The following is a 21,085-nucleotide window of genomic DNA, read 5'->3' on the forward strand; positions in this document are numbered from 1 at the left end:
TGTTAGTCTATGGGCATTCCGTTTTCTCCATGTTAGTCTATGGGAATTCCGTTTTCTCCATGTTAGTATATGGGCATTCCGTTTTCTCCATGTTAGTCTATGGGAATTCCGTTTTCTCAATGTTAGTCTATGGGCATTCTGTTTTCTCCATGTTAGTCTATGGGCAGTCCGTTTTCTCCATGTTAGTCTATGGGCATTCCGTTTTCTCCATGTTAGTCTATGGGAATTCCGTTTTCTCCATGTTAGTCTATGGGCATCCCGTTTTGCCAATATTCACCTTTCTACATCAGCTCAAGCCTCCTGTAACTCACGTGGCTTGTGTGGCCACCCCCACTCTGAACCCCCGCCCCTCTCCCCCATCACCACCCACTGCGAAAACAGACGCCGCTCCTCCTCCGTGCAGCAGCAACGTGGAAGCTCCCGTTCATCCCTTCCTCTGCCATCCTCTTCCTCTCATTTCCCATTCTTCCTCCCCTCTCTTCCCGTTCCTCTCTCTCTTCACCCATGCGTTGCTACACCCTTGACTCGAACGTCCTTTTCCGTGGTGTAGCCATGGGTACAAGATTGCTGGTCTTCTTGGTTCTTTCGGTAAAGTCACGTAGAAGGGAACTAATAAAATAATAAAAATAAATCATAATAAAATAAAATTCTCACGACGTTTCGGCCACAACGCAAGCAGCCGTCCTCAGGTGAAGACAGAGCTGTCTGAAAGACAGCTCTGAAAGACAGCTGTCTTAACCTGACGGCTGCTTGTGTTGTCGCCGAAACGTCGAGAGAATTGTATTTTATGATGTTTTATTTTTATTATTTCCCTTCTACGTGACTTTACCGAAAGAACCAAGAAGATGAATCCCTGCAGTCACGCAAAGCTTAAAATTGAAAATATTGCCGGTGTTTTTAAGTCGAGCAATGGCACCGATAATCTGTAGAATTCATTACTTTAGTAATGCATTACTTTAGTAGTAAATTACTTCAGCCATCGATAACTTGATGGACCATGACACGTGCAAGCCAACCAAACCAGGACGGACTGGCGGGTGGACGGACACGCCGCGAGAGAGAGCGGGAGCGAGACAGCGGAGTCGCGACGGAGCGTGCCCGTTTATTAAACCGCAAGCGGCTCACGTGGCAGCCCGTTACAGGGGGCGGATAAATTAGACAAATGATTTGCGGCCCTCCACGCTACGGACACGCGGGTTACGCAACACGATGAGGATTTACAGGCAGCGCCGACAACGACAAGACATTCATCGCACGGCATATTCCACCGCCGCGGCCCTGGCAGTCATGTGACCCGCCCACGTCTCGATCCCGACGCCGCAGCGGGGAGATCGGACGCCGCGGGGACTGGGTGGGTGGACGCGATCGAGCAAGCGAGCGGGCGAGCGGCGGTTGAGATCGAGCGACTCGACGAGAGATTAACGAGCGGACGACTCGCTTGATGCGCGAGCCATTGATCGAGTGACAGAGCCACTCTAGCGAGGGCCGAGCGAGTCGCGCGCAGACGGAGCGACTGGTGTGGAAGGTGAGCGACTCGCAAAGGGCAAGGGGGGGCAGGCGATTAGCTGCGAGTCGCCCTTCCGGTCTTCGTGCGAGCGAGCAACTCGCTGGAAGCCCCAAGCGACCTCAATGCGAGTTGCTCGAGTCTCCGCGTGGGTCGCTCGCCACGACGAGTCGCCCCGTCCACACGTGGGCGAGTGAGCGAGCCAGCAACCCACGGGGGACGAGGGCGACCCTCGCTGTGTGGATGACTCGCATTGGGGGGGCGTGGCCGTACCGTGTCACCGTGTGACCCCACGACCCACCCAGTGGAATGTCAACTTCATGAATTATTTGTTCACGTTAAAGTCACAATTAAAACAAAGCAAAACAACAAGATGCCGTACTTCCCCCTCCCTCTCCGAGCCAAAGGATAATTACACATCTCTTGTACATCTTTAACTTCCCCCATATATTCACAAAAATAACCCATCTTCCCCTAGACACAACAAGCACCACCACATGCATCTCTTGGTTGCCCGTGTATTTGGTTAAAACCTTCGCACCCAATTCGGAACAGAACCCAGCTGCCCCTCTATACCTCCTGCCTCGGTCCCACCACCAGACCCCGTGACCGCACTGGCGATACCGTCAACCACCCACTTTTTTTCCCCACCGGCGCAACAGAGCCGTGCAGAGTTGGCCCTGTGCGGCTCAGGAAGTCGGGCCGGGTTGCTTTCTCCACTACAGAAAGCCGCGCCGTGCCGTGCAATGCCAGCGAATCAAAGTTTGGTTCCGGCTTGGCTCGGTGAATATCGAGTGGAAAAAACAACTTGTACCGCGAGGGCAGCGTGCTGGCTCGGCTTGGATGTGCCAGTGGAAAAAAAAAAACGGTATAAGAATTCCATTGCCCCTCAAGGCTGAATATCGCTTCGAGAAAGGTCAGACTTGGGGTACCCATTGCCGCCAAACTTCTCGCTCGGACACGGAACAATCGATTCACGGAACAGATCTCCACGTAGATGAATACGTTAACCTAAAGATGTATTCCAGACCCCAACCCCCTTTGCTGAGAAGCGTAAAGGGAGGACAGGGACGGGACCGCATGGAGCAGGAGTCTGCGAACTCTGACCCTGGGCCCTGGTGCCATATCTGGGCCGGAACGGGGCCAATCCTGGGTTGACCAAAACCCAGTGTCCACCACCACCACCACCCCCCTCGTTGGGTCAGGGAAACGAGGCATCAGACGACCCGCAAGCTACCGGCACCACGGTCAGACACGGCCCCCACCCCCCTCCGCCTCCTCCCCCCCGCAAATCTTTACCCATCTCCCCTCCTCACTCCCTCCTCGTACCCCCGACATGTCCAAACGCCGCACAAGGTTGCAAGGCTTCCTCTCCCCCCCCATCCCCTCCACCGGCCGGCCATTATGAACCCGGCGGTGCTTCGGTCGTTCGGAAGTTCGGCGATTTCTGGCGCCTGTCGTGGGCCGGGGGTGCGGAGGGAGGAGGTGGGGTTGGTGGGGGGGCGGGGGGGGAGGGAGGGGGCGGGGTCGGTGGGGGGGGGCGCGAGGGGGCGGGGTATTGGGAGGCAAGCGCCGACGGGAAATTTACATCCAATAAATAGAGCGATGCTCAGCACGCGTCGTCACGTTGGTGCACGGGGGGGGGGGGGGCGCGGTGGCCCCGGGGGGCGCCGGCCCGCCCCGTTATCTCCCCTTGGTCCCCACCAGGACGAGGATCATGATGACGAGGATCACGAAGAGGAGGAGGATCGCGAGCATCTTCCGGTTCTTCTTTTGGTACGTCTCGGCCTGCAAACGCACGCGACGCACACACACGCACACACACGCACACACACAGGCACGTGAAGCACACACACGCACACATACACAGGCACGTGACGCACACACACGCACACACGCACACACACAGGCACGTGACGCACACACACACGCGACGCACACACAGGCACGTGACGCACACGCGCGCACCGGTGCGCATATTCGCCACCGATGTCGGTCGTGAGTGGAACATGGAACTCAAGGATTGCCGGGTGCAGAGCGCAGTGCACTATCCACTGTGCCACTGCTCCCTCCCCCCCAATGCACATGTAAACGCACAGTTTTCAAAATCGTGTCTTAAAACGCATAGGCGTCAACAGGCAAATTTGCGTAATGTACATACACACAAAGACAAAGGCCACCCGTAAAGGCTTTTCAGGTTGGTGAGGCAAGTGCTGTTAGCGAGCACCTATTAAGGCCGGCACGGTGCACGAAGGGAGGGCGGGTGTGGTGTGGCAAACACCAGGCTTGTGCTGATGATGCTCATTTAAGGTTGAGTCGACCTAGGGGAGACCCAGGACAAGCGAGTCTTGAGGCTCCTCTGGGTAAACAAGTGGAATATTTTTTTAAGTTATTTTTTTATGCTTGTTTACCCAAGAAAGCCTCTCCGAGTCTCAAGATTATTTTTTTCAGGATGGGCCCTGCCAGGGTTTTGCTGTGGTAGTAATTTTCAGGGAAATGTCAGCGATTGGGATGTTTTGGTTGATACCGGTTGCACTGTGTTACGTCTGTGTGTGTGTGTGTTTCGCGATGGGAGGCCGGAGAACCCGAAAGAAACCCATGCAGAATATGGGGGAGAATATACAAGATTTACATACACTCACTCACACACTCACTCACACACACTCACACACACTTACTCACTCACACACACACTCACTCACACACACAACAACAACAACAACCGCCATTCGCCACTAAGTGACGTCCACACGACGCTTGTGCCAGGCCAAGTGCACCTTGAGGCCACGTGAAGTGTCGAACGCCCGCTGGCAGGAGGTTACAGGGCAGACCCAGCAGGTGCCACGGGTCGACTGACCGAGATGACTGAGATGACTGGCTGATGCACCACCTGTGCCCCCTACTGTACCAACTTGCTGCGCTTAAGCCACCCGGTACGCCGCTCGTTGTTGTGAGCGTCGCTCCTCCGCCCTCCGTTGTTGCTGGAGGGCGACTGCCTCCAACTGCCCAGTAGCGTCCTTCACGAGCCTCCTCCACTGAGGCCGATCTTGACACCGCTGGTACCAGTCATCGGCAAGTCCACTCAGCTCCACGTCCTCTTACCACATCACTCCATCTCTTCTCTAGCCCGTGCCGCGCCGTTTAGCCCCCTCGATCCGGCCGAACAAAAGCTGTTTAGGCATGCGGTGGCTGGGCATGCGGGCTACATGACCCAGCCAACGCAGCCTTGCCTGCCGGAGGAGCTCACCGATGGGACTTTGCCCAGATCTTTCAAGGATTTGTGAGCTCCTCACACAATCCAGCCTGGTTAAACCCAGGATGGATCGTAGGCAGGGCAGCCTAAATGTTTCCAGCCGGCAAAGATGCTCCACTAGGGGGATCCATGTTTCGCAAGCGTAGAGAAGGGAGGGAATAACCGTGGCCGAGAAGACCTGAAGCTTCGTGCGGAGCAACAGACCAGGTAGCTTCCTCACAGCGTTACGCAACCGATGAAAAGATATTGCCGCTCGACTGATTCGGAGTGAGACCTCTGCTGATAAACTGGAGCCGGTCATAAGCATACTGCCCAGGTATGGGAAACTCTCCACTCTCTCTACAACTGCTGATGGTAAGGCCCCACCCACCTCTTAGTGGCACGCTCCAGTCTCAGCAGCAGCGTCTCCAACTCCTCTTCACTCACACACACACTCACTCACACTCACTCAGACACTCACACACTCACTCACTCACACACTCACACACTCACACACCCACCCACACACTCACACACCCACCCACACACTCACACTGCAGAACAGGGGGAGAACATAAACTCCACACTTACTCACACAAACTCAACACTACAGAACAGGAGGAGAACACACAAACTCCACACCTACTCACACACACTCAACACTACAGAACAGGGGGAGAACGCACAAACTCCACACTTACTCACACACACTCACACTACAGCTGTGAGGCTCCAGAGTTACCACTGCACCACTTCCCTGCCACCCCATGCAACCCCTGCTCTAAGGTGTCACGCCCCTGCTGTCAGAACTCTATGCGAGGACCCCTTTGCCAGACCCCTGCCTTTGCCGTCACCCTGCCACATGAATACAAAACTGCAGTGGTGGGGGGGGTAGGGAGGGGGTCGCTGTCCAGATGTCACTCAACGCCCACCCCCCCACCTCCCCTCGCACGGGCAGAGGGAGGGGGTCAGGGGCGGTGTCGAACTCGTCACACGCATAGGGCGGAGGTCGCGAGTTGCCGCGGCGCCATCTAAATCCGCCAGGTGCTGCCCCCCCCCTCCTCCCCCAGCCACCCCCCCCCACCACCACCACTGCCCTTCCCCTATTGCCGTGAGTGTCGCACACCTGACACACCTGGGACACCTGGCACACCTGTAACACCTGTAACACCTGTATCTGCGCCCCTCCGTCCCACCGCTCCCCCCCCCCGCCCACCGGCCCCCCGCCTTCCACAACCTCTCAATTCGCCCACGACACTGCGGTCGCCCTGTCTCACGGCTGTCAGCTGATGCCACATACCGAGTGTCAGACACGCGGACGCACAGACACGCGGACGCACAGACACGCGGACGCACAGACACGCGGACGCACAGACACGCGGACGCACAGACACGCGGACGCACAGACACGCGGACGCACAGACACGCGGACGCACAGACACGCAAAGACGAATGCAAAGATCCCCCGTATAGCCTTAACAGACCGTGGGGGCAAGTGCTGTTAGCGAGTTGCACCTATGAAGGGCGGCACGGCACACGAGGGGGTGGGTGGCCAGCACCTTTGTCTCCCCAGTGGCGATGTTCACACACCGCACCAGGTACTCGTTTAAGGCTGAGTCGACCTAGGGGAGGGCCATGACCGATTCAGCTAATCGTCGCCCCGGTGTTGGCCGTGAGCGGGAATCGAACTCGGGTTGCCAGGTTCGTAGCGCAGCGCACTAACCGCTACAGACAACACGGACACACATCGACACGCACAGATGCACAGGCACACGGACCCAACAGACACAAAGATAAACAGATGCATATGCACAGACACACTGATACACGGACACATAGACACACACGGAACGCACAGGCACACTGATGCAACAGACGCAAGGATTATCAGACGCACAGACGCACGGACATGTGGACGAGTTTTCTGTCGTTGCGAGCGGGAAAGGTCCCCACGATATGTACTAATCTGCTTCTGCACTTAATGTGGAAACATTCCAGCCGTCAGATAGTCAACGACTCGCATTGACGTGGATCCTCTGCGGTAGGACGAGTGGGAAAGTGCTGCCCCCTACTGTGCGTCTACAATGAATGGAAGGCATCTTTCAGAAGGTACAGGGACTTCTCTACTTACGATCGTTCGACTCAGGAACTTTCAGAGATACACACAAAGCTGTCCGTATGTCCAGTTGCCTGTTCGGACCGAGAGGCGCAAGTTCGACCGCCGCGCAATAGATGGCGATGGTGGTGGCATCTACATCTGCAGAACGTGAAGAACCAGCGGCATCTACATCTACAGGAGATTATACGACGTTTAAAGGCCCGTGTTTAGTGTACGTGCCGTACAACGCGTTTGGAGTCGACAGGAGTCAAGTTGAACTTGTGAAACAAATCGACTTGCCAACAGACCTCTGGAACCAGGATCAGGTCAGGGTCGGGGGTTAGAGATAGTATCAGGGTTAGAGTCAGGGTCAGTTATCAGGTCAGGGTCAGGGTTAGTCTCAAGGTTAGAGTCAGGGTCAATTATCAGGTCAGGGTCAGGGTTAGTCTCAGGGTTAGAGTCAGGGTCAGGAACCAAGTCGTGTGTCGGGGTCACCTTCTGCAGCTGCTTGAGCCCCTCCTCCGTCTTGACGCACGACTGCTCCACGTTGTAGTCGATGCGGTCGAGCACCGTGCCCTGGGGGAGAACGGACAACGCCGGCCACGAGTCACTCCTCGTCCACCTCCTCGTCCACCTCCTCGTCCACCTCCTCGTCCACCTCCTCGTCCACCTCCTCGTCCACCTCCTCGTCCACCTCCTCGTCCCGATGAGGACGATGATGTTGTTGACGATGATGATGTTGACGATGATGACGAAGATGACGATAACGGCGATAATGATAAGGACGATGAGGACGACGATAACGCCAATGAGGACGATGATGAGCACAGATCGATGATGATAATGATCATGGTGATAACAACGATGATGATGACGACGACGACGAGGATGACAATGATAACGATGATTACGAGAACGGCAATGATGACAATAACGACGACGATGAAGAGGATGTTGAAGATGACGACGGCAAAGATTGGTGGCGATAATGACAACGACCACTGCCGTCGCGATGTCGACACCTGTGGTGCGAGTGCCGCTCAGTGGTCATGACGGTGGTAACGAAGACATCGACGGCGCGATGATGTTGACAATGCGAGTCACCTGCTCCACCACCATGTGTGCGAGGTCGCGGAAGATCTCGTTGAGCTCGGAGATGGACTGCGCAATCTGACGGATCTCGCGCTCTCGCTCCTCCACCATCTCCGTGTTGCCCTCCACCAGCTGCAGCTGCTCCTCAGTGAACCACTGAAATCGCACCACGACGACAACCGGACAACGACGGCGACAAACCACGATCGCACAACAACAACAACAACCACACAACAACCACCGCGGCCGCACGGCAACCACTGCAGCCGCACGACACATTCCTGCGGAGGGAGCTGGTAGGAACGTTGGGTTGCTTGGTCAATGGCCAGGGTCAACGGCGGCGTGGTGTATTCCGCAAATATGGCGGACTGTGAGGGCGGGCACAAGCCAGCGTGAGTAGGTTAAACGTTGAGTTTTACAAGGGCACCACGGGGTGACCAGCCCCTCCCTACCCAGCCCCACCCCTCCCACCCCCACCCTCCCCACCAAGCCCCTCCCCACCCTCCCCACACAGCCCCTCCCCTCCCCACCCAGCCCCTTCCCACCCTCCCCACCCAGCCCCTCCCTGCACGACGGACAGACACAATAATCCCCTGTGGGCTGGTGTAACCAGGAGGTTCCTACCAGTATAACCATTGAAATCGCACAACCGCACACACGCACAACGCACCATCGCGACCACACCACAGCAACACGACAACTGCCGCTCTCAGCAACGGCCAGAGCCGCACACAACCGCACCGCAACGACCACCATGCAGAACGACTCTTACCCCCCCCACCACTCCCCCCCCCTACCCACCGCGGGCACCCCGCATGTCCACCACCGCACAGACTGAGCACCGCACGGGTCGGCGGGTGCCGCACTCACGCGGTCGTAGAGGTCGTCGGGTTCCGTCTCCTCCATGAGCGGTCCCCCCGTGCTGAAGAGGACCTGCGAGCGCTCCTCACGGTTCTTCATTCCTGCGGGGTCAAGGTCACGGTCAGGGTCGGGGGTCAAGGTCGCGGTCAGGGTCAGGGGTCAAAGCCGTGCCAAGGCAGTGGCGACGCTCGCGTCTTGTGGCAAGGAGGGGGGGGGGGCTGGGTTCGAGCCCCGAGCAGGGGCGCCTTTCTGCGTGCGTGTGTTCTCCCCGCGGTTCGGCAGTGTGAGTGGGTGAGTGGGTGAGTGAGTGGGTGGGTGAGTGGGTGAATGAGTGGGTGAGTGAGTGGGTGGGGGAGTGGGTGGGTGAGTGAGTGAGTGGGTGGGTGGGTGGGGGAGTGGGTGGGTGAGTGGGGAAGTGGGTGGGTGGGTGGGTGGGGGAGTGGGTGGGTGGGTGGGTGAGTGAGTGAGTGAGTGGGGGAGTGGGTGGGGGAGTGAGTGGGTGGGTGAGTGGGTGGGGGAGTGGGTGGGTGAGTGAGTGGGTGGGTGGGTGGGTGAGTGAGTGGGTGGGTGAGTGTATGTTGTTGTGACCTGCAATGTGGCATGTTAAAGTGTGGATAACTTGGTGTGCGAGTGAGTAGTTGGATAGGTGAGTGAGTGGGCCAGTGTTGTTGTGACCTGGAGTGCGTGCGAGTGGCCAACACCGGTGACGATTACCTGAACCGGTCCTGGGGCTCCCCTAAGTCGACTCAGCATAAATTTATACCGAGTGACGGTGTGTAAACATCGCCCGCCCGCTCACCCACTCACTCACTCACCATCTCACTCGACCATCCACCCACTCAAACGATACTCATCCTGGCCTCTTGCATTCTCTCACCGGGGCCAGGGGCGGTGTCGACTCAAAACCACCTCGGGGAAACCCGGTAACCGGCAAAAAAAAACGCGTGGCAAGCGTCCCGCACACACCGGGAGGGAGCGTGATGCGGTGGGCCCTGGCGTGGGGGCGGCACTACTCACGGCGCAGGTATCCGGACTGCGTGTGGCGAAACGCGGTGGACAGCTCCTGGAGTCCCTGCGCCAGCGAGCTCACCACGTTGGCGAGGATGCGGCGCTCCTGTTCGCCGCGCCCGCGCGCCCGGTTCTGCAGCGCCTGGACGGAGCGCTGGCACCTGTGGAACATCTGGCGTGCGGCACGCGGCAGTCGGGTCCCGTGCCAACGGGAATCGTTTACGTGCTCTTAGGTTTTTTCGGTAAAGTCACGCAGGTAAAAAATTAAAATTAATAAAAGTAAAATAAAAATCACGACGTTTCGGAGGCAACACAAGCTTCCGTCTTCAGGTGGAACCGTCACAGCACGATAGCTGTGTCAAGCGATACAGCTATCGTGTGTATCAAGTGATACAGCTATCGTGCTGTGACGGTTCCACCTGAAGACGGAAGCTTGTGTTGCCTCCGAAACGTCGTGATTTTTTTTTTATTTTACTTTTATTAATTTTAATTTTTACCTACGTGACTTTCATCAAAAAAACCTAAGAATATGAATCCTTGCAGTCACGAAAGCTTCAAATCTAGAATCATTTACGTGCTCTGAAAGAGGGCCATGGCCCGAAACGTTGCCTGTTATACAGCAGCTCCACTGCTGGATTAGATGTTTTCCGCCTGAAGACGACCGCTTGTGTTGCGATCGAAACGTCGTGATTTATTTTATTTTATACCTACGTGACTTTACCGAAAGAACCAAAGAGTATGTTATGCAGAATATTGTTTACTTTTAAGGCCCGCGCTTCTGTGGCCGTCTGGAATGCTCTTCCGTCCGATTTTAGGAAACCACTAGAGCCATGCACTTTTAAATAATCGAGATGGAAGACTCGTTTCTTTAGAAGTGCTTGTTGTGTTTAGATTGTTGTCCTTCCCTACAACTCCGATTAACACGGTTGGTTTACGTACGGTGCAAAAAAAGACACGCAAACTCCAAATATACAGCAGGCGTCAGGGTCGGGATCAAACGCACGATCTCCTGTATACCGGGCGAGGTAGTTAACATCTCACCACGGGGAGAGAGAGACAGAGAGAGACACAGCGAGACACGCAAACTCCAAATACACAGCAGGCGTCAGGGTCGGGCTCGAACCCACGGCCTCCAGCATTCTAGGCGAGGGAGATAACATCGCTTAGCCACTGTGAGTTGGGGAGGAGGTGGGAGGAGTGGGGGGGTGGTTGGGGGGAACCCAGGCGGAGAGAGGGAGAACCCGCTTGCTGTACTTCCCCACCTGCGTGGTCTCCTGCGTGGTGATCTCGATGGCGTGCTCCTCCTCGCTCGTGTCGTCCAGCGTGGGCCGGTTCAGGTGCTTGTCGTGCAGCACCGCCAGCTCCTTCATCTTCTGCTTGATCCGCGCCACCTCGTACTGGATCTGCCGGGACCATCGGCACGGCCGGCCGACTGGTTAACCGCCGTCCCCGGGGGGTATCGCCATCGCTCGCGCGGGAAGAGGACGTGGTCAATGCCGAGCGTGTGCGCGTGTCTTTGTCGTGCCGCGGTATGGGGAGCGGTAGTGTAGCGGTTGGCGCTACGCTGCGCTACGAACCCGGCGACCCGAGTTCGATTCCGGCTCGTGGCCAACGCCGGTGACGATTATCTGTCGTGGGCCTCCCTTAGGTCGACTCAAATGAGTCCCTGGTGCGGTGTGTAGTAAACTTCGTCACTGGGGAGACAAAGGCGGCCGGGCGTGGTGCTGGCCACCAAATTATCGTGTGCCGTGCCGGCCTTTATAGGCACTCGCTAAAAGCCCCAACAGTCTGTTAAGGCTATACGGAGAATCTTTGTCTTTTTTTCAAAAACGTGGGGGGGAGCGGTGGCACAGCGGTTAGGGCGTTGCACTAAGAGGCCCGGCCGCCCGAGTTCGATTACAGCTCACGGCCACTAACACCAGGAATGATTATCTCAACCGCTCCTGGGCCTCCCCTAGGTCGACTCAGCCTCAAATGAGTCCCTGGTGCGGTGCGTAGTAAACATCGCCACAGGGGAGACAAAGGCGGCCGGGCGTGGTGCTGGCCACCCACCCCATCGTATGCCGTGCCGGCCTTCATAGGTGCTCGCTAACAGCACTTGTCCCAACAGTCTGTTACAGGCTATAGGGGTGATCTTTGTCTTTGTGTCACCTCGTCCACGCTGTCCACCCAGTCCGGCGGGAGTGTCTTTGTGACGGCAATGGCTGCCTCGGGGTCCATGCTGAGACCAGACACGAGTGCCATGCGGTCATCCGCCATCTACACACGCACGCACGCACAAACACGCACGCACATACACAGGTACACATACACGCATAGACGGGTACACGCGCATGCGCACACCTACGTACACACACACGCGTATACGCATGCAAGCACACATGTACACGCGAACACGCGCGCACAAACGCGTCACACGAGGAGGTAGGTTGGCCAGCACCACGCCCGGTCGCCTTTGTCTCCCCAATGGCGATGTTTACACACCTCACCAGGTACTCAATTGAGGCCGAGTCGACCAAGGGGAGGCCCAGGACCGGTTCAGATATTCGTCACTGGCGGTGTTGGCCGTGAGCGGGAATCGCACATGGGTGGCCGGGTTCGCAGCGCAGCGTAGCGCTAACCGCTATACCACCGCTCCCCACAAACACACATTCACAGGAGCAGCGCGTTCCGCATGAGCTGTTGATGTTCACATTTTGAATCCGGCAGGCTGCCCTGGTTAATCAACACTGCGGCATGTACAGTGTTCACCATAAAATAGTACGAGCCTTCAGCTTCACTCACAGCGGACGTGAAAGATCCCGTGACGCCGTTCGCAAGAGCGGGCCATCGTGTGCCACCGCCGTCATGATTAACATTTTTTTATAAACTGACACCTCAAATGACTCAAGTGGGATTACACACACATAGCTGTTGCAGCAGCAGCAGCAACATCGCCAGGCTAATACGAAAACTCGGCAGGACCCTCCTGAAAACAAAAAGAGTCCTGAGACTCGATGAGGCTTTCCTACGTGAACAAAATCGCAATAATTAGAAGAAAAATTAACGTCCCGTGACAAGTTTGAGACACTCAAAATCAGACAGCCCCGCGTCGAGATCGGGGAAGGTGAGTTGTGGGTGAGGTGCGAGAGGTGAGCGAGTTAGGAGTACGGTGATTAAGGGAGGGGTGAGCAAGTTAGGGGTACGGTGAGTAAAGGAGGGGTGAGTTCGGGGTGAGGGACGAGCCGAGTGCGAGAGGTGAGCTACATGGACCCATGGGGGAGGTCGTCACATGGATGCGAGAGGTGTCGTCACAAAAACGGCGCGGATGGCACCATTATCGGAATGGGTGTCGCCATGGCAATGTGCTGTCATGGAGACGGGTGATATTGTCATGAAGATGGATGTTGTTGTCGTCATGGAGATGGGTGGCGTCATTTAGATTGGTGGCATTGCCATGGGCACAGGTTGGGCGGCATTGTCATGGAAACGGGTGCTGTCACGGAGACGGTTGACGTTGTCACGGAGACGGAACGAGTGGTGTCGTCATCACGAGGAAGGGACCAGGGGTTCTACCTCGTCCAGCTCCTGAGTGGTACGGTTGCCGGGGCCCCGGGAGGCAGGAGAGGCAGCGGAGCACGGTAACCACGGTTACGGCCGCCAGCACACGGCATGGGGAAACACAAACGCGGCTCAGAGAGACAGAGACAGGGAAGAGACACATCAGGGAGACACAAAGACATCGCACAGAGACAGGCAGAGAGGCACAAGAAAGGCCAGTCAGCAATTACCACTCAAGAGATCAATATAGCAAGACACCACGCAGCTCAGAGTGACACACAGATCAGACGCAGACACAGAGATGGATCAGACAGTGACACAGAGACACAGATCAGAGGAGGGGGGGGGGTGTTGTACACACTCGCATGCATCAACACTGTCCAACTCCCCACGCGACGCCTCATTTTGTAAGCCATGCAGTGGTTACCAGCATTTAACCAGTTTTGTGGTTAACCAGTCTGGTGGTTAACCAGTCCAGCAGTTAACCAGTGTGGGAGTTAACCAGTGTGGGGGTTGATCAGTGGGATGGACAGAAACCAAGGTCTCCCTTGCAGTGCACCAAGCCAGGTACGAGCGGCGTGGCGACGTCACCGCCACTCAGTGGCAATTGTTGTTGTTGTTGTTTACGCAGTGGATTAGGGGAGGGGGGCAGGGGCATCACGATGCATGGATACGCTCACGACAAGCGTATTCTGATCGCACTGCAGAACAGGAGGGGGGAGGAGAACACAGAAAATCCACACGCAGAAAGCTCCAAGCAGGGGCACTGAGCTCACCGACGTCCACCCCACTCATGCAAGGGAGAGCTGGGCCACTCGTGCAAGGGAGAGCTGGGTGACTCGTGCAAGGGTGCCCTCACTACGGACGCACAGCGGTGCCGTCAAAGTGTGCGTGCGCGCGTGCACGAGTGTGTGCGTGCACGAGTGAGTGTATGTACGCGTGGTTGTAAGTGAACACGTGGTTGCAAGTGAACACGTGGTTGCAAGTGACCACGTGGTTGTAAGTGACCACGTGGTTGCGAGTGACCACGTGGTTGCGAGTGAACACGTGGTTGTAAGTGCACACGTGGCTGTGAGTGAACACGTGGCTGTAAGTGACCACGTGGTTGCGCGTGACCACGTGGTTGTAAGTGCACACGTGGTTGTGAGTGACCACGTGGTTGCGAGTGAACACGTGGTTGCGCGTGACCACGTGGTTGTAAGTGACAACGTGGCAGTGAGTGACCACGTGGTTGTGAGTGACAACGTGGCTGTAAGTGAACACGTGGCTGTAAGTGACCACGTGGTTGTAAGTGAACACGTGGCTGTAAGTGACCACGTGGCAGTGAGTGACCACGTGGTTGTGAGTGACAACGTGGCTGTAAGTGAACACGTGGCTGTAAGTGACCACGTGGTTGTAAGTGAACACGTGGCTGTAAGTGAACACGTGGCTGTAAGTGCACACGTGGTTGTAAGTGCCCACGTGGCTGTAAGTGAACACGTGGCTGTAAGTGCACACGTGGCTGTAAGTGAACACGTGGCTGTAAGTGCACACGTGGCTGTAAGTGAACACGTGGCTGTAAGTGAACACGTGGCTGTAAGTGCACACGTGGCTGTAAGTGCACACGTGGCTGTAAGTGCCCACGTGGTTGTGACAACGTGGCTGTGAGTGACCACGTGGTTGTAAGTGACCACGTGGCTGTAAGTGAACACGTGGCTGTAAGTGAACACGTGGTTGTAAGTGACCACGTGGCTGTAAGTGAACACGTGGTTGTAAGTGACAACGTGGCTGTAAGGGAACATGCACACCGCACATCTCACGGGCCGAGACTCGAGGTGGCTTCCACCTTGGCTTTTGCCCCCAGGGTCGGGGACTCCAACTCAGGCCCCGACAACATCGTGGTCGAGGGCATCCTCCCCTCCACCGCCGACTCCCGTCAAAGCCAAATCGGTCGGGTCGAGTCGAGCCAACTCAAAGAATCGGAATCGGGATTCGATTGGCTCGAGTTTTGAATCCACACAACAAAGGTGATGAAAGGTCGAATCGAGAGCCGAGCAGATTTCGGGACCCGAGTCGTTTGTTGATGTCGCCGAGTCGAATTAAAACGCCTGGATCACAGGCGCTCTATAAATATAAAGACAAGGTAAGAAAATTCTGAGATCTCAAAGCGGTCGGAAATGAGAGCCGACCAACCAAGGCTCTGGATAAAATAATGCCGGAGGTTGAGACGAGATAAGCCGGCCGACTGCCGAATCAAATCGAGTCGAGTCAAACCAAATCAAGGTGCCGGATGAATGAGAGTCCGGATTAGAAGGAATATGAAACGAGGCCGAAGAAAAAAAAACCCCGACGAGATTCGAATCGAGAGATTTCGCGAGTCGGGTATGAGATGGGAAAAGGAGTTGAGTTTTTTTTGACACGCAGGTTTTTGTGCAACAGCCGTCCCCCGCTTGGGAATCCGGACGCGGCTTCGAGCTTTCACCACGCACTGCTGCTTCGAGTTGGTTTGGTTCGTCAGCGTGTCCAATATAAAAAAACGAGCTGCATCAATTTTGACGAGGAGGTCCGAATACCGTCAACCGACGGACAGAGCCGAGGCAAAGCGGCGCGGGGCAGCAGGTCCATCAGGGTCAGATCGAATCAGAGACGCAAGACGAGCTTAAAACGAGACAATTACAGCGGTTCCCTCGGTTAACGATATTAACTGGTCCCACGAAAACCATCGTTTGTTGAAATTATCGTGAGTAGAATATAGGAATTACATGCTAAAGGCTTCATTTGTTCCAAGACGATCGGAATTGACATTTTCACTCTAAAAACTCATTGTTTTCCTCACTTTCTTGTATTTTATTCACATGAATTTTAGAGGCCATTTTTATTTAAATATTAACTTAAGTAAAAAAAACCCACTGTATTCAAGAGAGCTGTTTCCATAAGCAACGCACCATCAAACATTGAAAAGCTTAGCAGCCAGTTGCTGTCAAGACGCTCATAAAAGGGCGTCGCTGATTGGCCGAGGTCTGCCGAGTCCACTTAGGAGCGCTCCGATTGGCCGAAATTGGCGGCCGCGTGATTTCGTAAACATACACATCGTTAATCGAAAATGTCTCGTTAAAAGAGACAATGGGGACCCTACGGGAGGCGGATTGTTCATTGACGGCATCGTAAACCGGGGAACCAGTTGCACTTGGCGATACTCTCACCTTTCTAGGTCTACACGCCGTGAAGAAGAACCGCTGCTCGAAACGCCACAAATTGTACAGGGGACTCCTCTACTTACGAACTGGCGATTTGGTCATAAGTCCAACTTTACTCTTGTCGATTCCAAACGTGTTGTTGCGGCGTGTACACTAAGCACGGGGTAATGGCTTTGAAAGTTTGTATGATCTCCTGTAGATGTAGATGCAACTGGTTCTTCACATTCCGCAAACGTATGTAATGACATGGTGTCATCTACTGGTTGGAAAAGAGGAGCACGGGTACAGGCACCACTATAAACATCCAATCCCGAGATACTCCGGGAACCGGCTAGAAGGTTCCACGAGAGGGCGTGGCCGGAGGCGGAGCCTAGCCGCGCCTGCGGCAATATAAGCGGAGGAGGACTCGTGGTCGACGTGGGGAGCCTTGTGTCCGCACTTGCTTTGCTGCTCGCCGTCATCTCTCTCCGTCGTTCGGCCACGTGGCAGATCTCCTGCGAAGTCCCACCACCCTCGCCGGCACGCCGTCAACCAGCGGCGAGGCCGGGAGTGGGCAGACAGAACCACGCTGTGGGATCGACCACGCGTAGTCTGTAGGGATACTAATATCTACGTGTGTACTCGGAGAAGGAAGAGGATAAGGTTGGCCTGTGGTGTGCCCGAATGTGAATAAAGAAGAGAGTACCCTCGACACGACGTGTCGCGGAAGTCGCTCATTACACGTAGATGCCACTGGTTCTTCATGTTCTGCCGATGTAGATGCCACTGGTTTTTCACCTTCCCCAGACGAAGATGCCACTGGTTCTTCATGTTCTGCAGATGTAGATGCCACTAGTTCTTCATGTTCTGCAAATGTAGATGTCACGGGTTCTTCATATTCTGCAGATTTAGATGCCACTAGTTCTTCATTTTCTACAGATGTAGATGTCACGGGTTCTTCATGTTCTGCAGATTGAGATGTCACGGGTTCTTCATATTCTACAGATGTAGATGCCACTTGTTCTTCACGTTCCCCAGACATAGATGCCACGAGTTCTTCATATTCTGCAGATGTAGATGCCACTAGTTCTTCATGTTCTGAAAATGTAGATGTCACAGGTTCTTCACATTCTGCAGATGTAGATGTCACTGGTTCTTCACGTTCCCCAGATGTAGATTGCACTGGTTCTTCATGTTCTGCAGATGTAGATGCCACTGGTTCTTCATGTTCCGCAGACGTAGATGCCACGGGTTCTTCATGTTCTGCAGATGTAGATGCCACTGGTTGTTCACGTTCTGTAGATGTAGATGCCACTGGTTCTTCATGTTCCCCAGACGTAGATGCCACGGGTTCTTCATGTTCTGCAGATGTAGATGCCACTGGTTCTTCATGTTCCGCAGACGTAGATGCCACGGGTTCTTCATGTTCTGCAGATGTAGATGCCACTGGTTCTTCATGTTCTGCAGATGTAGATGCCACTGGTTCTTCATGTTCCCCAGACGTAGATGCCACGGGTTCTTCATGTTCTGCAGATGTAGATGCCACTGGTTCTTCATGTTCCGCAGACGTAGATGCCACGGGTTCTTCATGTTCTGCAGATGTAGATGCCACTGGTTCTTCATGTTCTCCAGACGTAGATGCCACGGGTTCTTCATGTTCTGCAGATGTAAATGCCACTGGTTCTTCATGTTCCGCAGACGTAGATGCCACTGGTTCTTCATGTTCTGCAGATGTAGATGCCACTGGTTCTTCATGTTCCCCAGACGTAGATGCCACGGGTTCTTCATGTTCTGCAGATGTAGATGCCACTGGTTCTTCATGTTCCGCAGACGTAGATGTCACGGGTTCTTCATGTTCTGCAGATGTAGATGCCACTAGTTCTTCACGTTCTGCAGATGTAGATGCCACGGGTTCTTCATGTTCTGCAGATGTAGATGCCACGGGTTCTTCATGTTCTGCAGATGTAGATGCCACTGGTTCTTCATGTTCCGCAGACGTAGATGGTAATTCCCTTTGGCGCTCGTGTTTCCTCTCAACTCTCTTAAAAAAACACTCGGTCCGAACAGACAACTGGACATACAGACAGGTTTGTTCCTATCTCTGAAAGTTCGTAAGTCGAACGCTCGTAAGTAGAGGAGTCCCTGTATATTATTTCGTTTTCAAGGCCACGGAAACACACACACGGTTTTAACTGTGACGAATGTGTCGAGTTTTACTCGAGGCAGATAAGAGCGATACCACAACGACAAACAAAACCCCGACACCGCTCGAGAGAAGCCGACTCGAGTCTCCTCCACGCCGCCGTGGTTCGCGAGAGTCGTCCCCCACTGGGGCAATGAGTCCACCACTAGGGGAGTCAGTCCACCACTGGAGGTGTGAGTCCACCAGTGGGGCAATGAGTCCACCAGTGGGGCAATGAGTCCACCAGTGGGGCAAAGAGTCCCCCACTAGGGCAATGAGTCCACCAGTGGGGGAGTGATCCCACAACCGGGGGATGGCGAGTCCGCAACTGGGGGTGTGGGCGGGGGAATGGTCCCACACTGAGGGAGAGTGAGTCCACAACTTGGGGGGGGGGGGAGGTGCCACAATGGGGGGAGTGAGTCAACTGAGGGGGGGGGTCCCACAATGGGGGAGTGAGTCAACTGAGGGGGGGGGGGGGTTCCACAATGGGGGAGTCCACTGAGAGGGGGGGTGGTCCCACACTGGGGGAGTGAGTCAACTGAGGGGGGGGGGTCCCACAATGGGGGAGTGAGTCAACTGGGGGGTGTGGGTCCCACACTGGGGGAGTGAGTCAACTGAGGGGGGGGGGGGGGTCTCACAATGGGGGGAGGGGGTCCCACACTGGGGGGGGGGGGGGGAGTCCCCCCCATCCCCCCCCCACTGAGGGAGTGTCAAGTCCCCCAGTGGGGGGGGAGGGGGGGTAGTAGTTCGTGAGTCTGCAACTGGCGGGACGGGGCGACTCACCGAGGCGCGGCGTCGCGCCGCGGCCGGGGATGAGAAGGAGGTGGTGGAGGTGGTGGAGGTGTTGGTGGTGGTGCTACTCACTTGCTCGGCCAGCACGTGTCTCGTGTGCATCGCGTTATTCCGCATCAGCACGAAAGCCTCGGTTAGACTCCGGGTCGCCATGGCGAGCGCGGGGTTCGGGAATCAAAGGGAGGGAGAAGACAACTTCGCGGGGTGGCGAGGAGGACTGGGAACTCGAGGACGGAGAGAGACTGGGACCAGCTAAAGACTGAGATTAACGACTATGGGACTTGGGGGTGGGTAACCTGGGAGGACCAGTAACCGAAATCTCGAACCCCAATGAGCCGTGGACTGGGAATTCGCGCTCAATATCTCCCTGGTCGAGGACTGTCAGCTCGGCACAAGACTTTAGAGACTAGAAACTGGGTCCTGGTGCTGAACCCCCGGGTCATCGGGAGCCCTAGGGGACCTGGGAACAGCCCTAGCAGCCTGGTCCCCTTTGCGTCTGGGGGGTCTTAGAACCCCGGTCTTGGGGTCCTACTCCTGGAGACTTTAGGATAACGAGAATCCTGGGGGGGGGGGGTCCTTGACCCTTGACCTGGACCAAGGGTCCTCCTAATCAATGGGGTTATAGGTCATAGAATCCCGGCCCTGGGGGTCTGAGCGTTCTAAGGTCGTCAACCTGCTCCTAGAATCCCTGTCGTGGGGGACGGGGGCCTGATTCTGGGGGGCCTATGGGATCCTGGGGGGTCTTGGTAAGTCCTAATCCTGGGGTCGAAGGGGTCCGATTGACTGGGGGGGTAGGAGGAGGAGGGGGGGTCCACCCCGCACTGACCAGCGTGGTGAGGTATCGTCCCCTGCGTGTTCCGGGAGCAAGATCGATTCTTTCCGAGAGATTCCTGATCACCCTGCGATCTTGGGGGTCCTGGGGGTCCCGGTCCTGATCCCCCCCCCCCCCGGTCTGCCGATCCTGGCCGCTTGTACCCCCGATCCTGGCCCCTTGTACCCCCGATCCTGGCCGCTTGTACCCCCGATCCTAGCCCCTTGTACCCCCGATCCTGGTCGCTTGTACCCCCGATCCTAGCCCCTTGTACCCCCGATCTTAGCCGCTTGTACCCCCGATCCTGGCACCTTGTACCCCCGATCCTAGCCCCTTGTACCCCCGATCCTGGCCGCTTGTACCCCCGATCCTGGCCGCTTGTACCCCCGATCTTAGCCGCTTGTACCCCCGATCCTGGCCGCTTGTACCCCCGATCCTGGCCGCTTGTACCCCCGATCCTGGCCGCTTGTACCCCCGATCCTGACCGCTTGTACCCCCGATCCTGGCCGCTTGTACCCCCGATCCTGTGAGGGGGGACCCCGTTCCGGTCTCTCTCCCGTCAGCTAACCCGGTTCTTGGGGGTAGGCGGGGGGGATGTCCCGCGCGCGTTACATTTCGTAGCCCGCACAGGCGCCTCGGTCGGCGTGGGAAGCGCCACCCCCGCCACCCCCCGCCACCCCCATGAAGGTCACGTGCGCGGCTGCGGACCAATCGCAGCGAGGCATCGGGTGGCGCTCTAGTCGCCTATCCGCGCTGGGAAATCTGGGAAGGGCGATATCTCGTGACGTCACGCGACCGTGTGTGTGTGTG

At 56.1% G+C, this 21,085-nt stretch overlaps 1 protein-coding gene across 2 annotated transcripts; it reads right to left on the reverse strand.

The window, feature by feature from the left end:
* Window positions 1-1,082: 1,082 nt before the first annotated feature.
* LOC133355826 (syntaxin-16-like) lies at window positions 1,083-20,526 on the reverse strand. 2 transcript variants are annotated; one of them, XM_061573224.1, is made up of 8 exons: window positions 19,537-20,526; window positions 11,947-12,054; window positions 11,058-11,198; window positions 9,805-9,967; window positions 8,797-8,888; window positions 7,939-8,082; window positions 7,330-7,410; window positions 1,083-3,292 (listed from the first exon to the last, which is right to left on the reverse strand). In XM_061573224.1, the coding sequence occupies exons 1-8, from the start codon at window positions 19,615-19,617 to the stop codon at window positions 3,188-3,190; spliced, it is 915 nt and encodes a 304-aa protein (XP_061429208.1). In that variant the 5' UTR covers window positions 19,618-20,526; the 3' UTR covers window positions 1,083-3,187. The 2 variants fall into 2 exon arrangements, with proteins under 2 accessions (XP_061429208.1, XP_061429209.1); XM_061573225.1 differs by lacking the exon at window positions 19,537-20,526 and adding an exon at window positions 13,351-13,501.
* Window positions 20,527-21,085: the final 559 nt, after the last annotated feature.

Source organism: Lethenteron reissneri, chromosome 52, assembly GCF_015708825.2.
Source record: "Lethenteron reissneri isolate LAM-NWPU_2019-01 chromosome 52, ASM1570882v1, whole genome shotgun sequence".
NCBI classification, from domain to species: domain Eukaryota; kingdom Metazoa; phylum Chordata; class Hyperoartia; order Petromyzontiformes; family Petromyzontidae; genus Lethenteron; species Lethenteron reissneri.

What these genes read in the sequence shown, in the direction of transcription:
- LOC133355826 (XM_061573224.1), bottom strand. Translation starts at nt 19,617, where the DNA reads ATGGCGACCCGGAGTCTAACCGAGGCTTTCGTGCTGATGCGGAATAAC. An exon ending in GACACGTGCTGGCCGAGCAA is followed by an intron (nt 12,055 to 19,536) that starts GTGAGTAGCACC and finishes GTGCGTGTGTAG; the next exon opens with ATGGCGGATGACCGCATGGC. An exon ending in GGCTCAAGCAGCTGCAGAAG is followed by an intron (nt 3,293 to 7,329) that starts GTGACCCCGACA and finishes GTGCGTTTGCAG; the next exon opens with GCCGAGACGTACCAAAAGAA.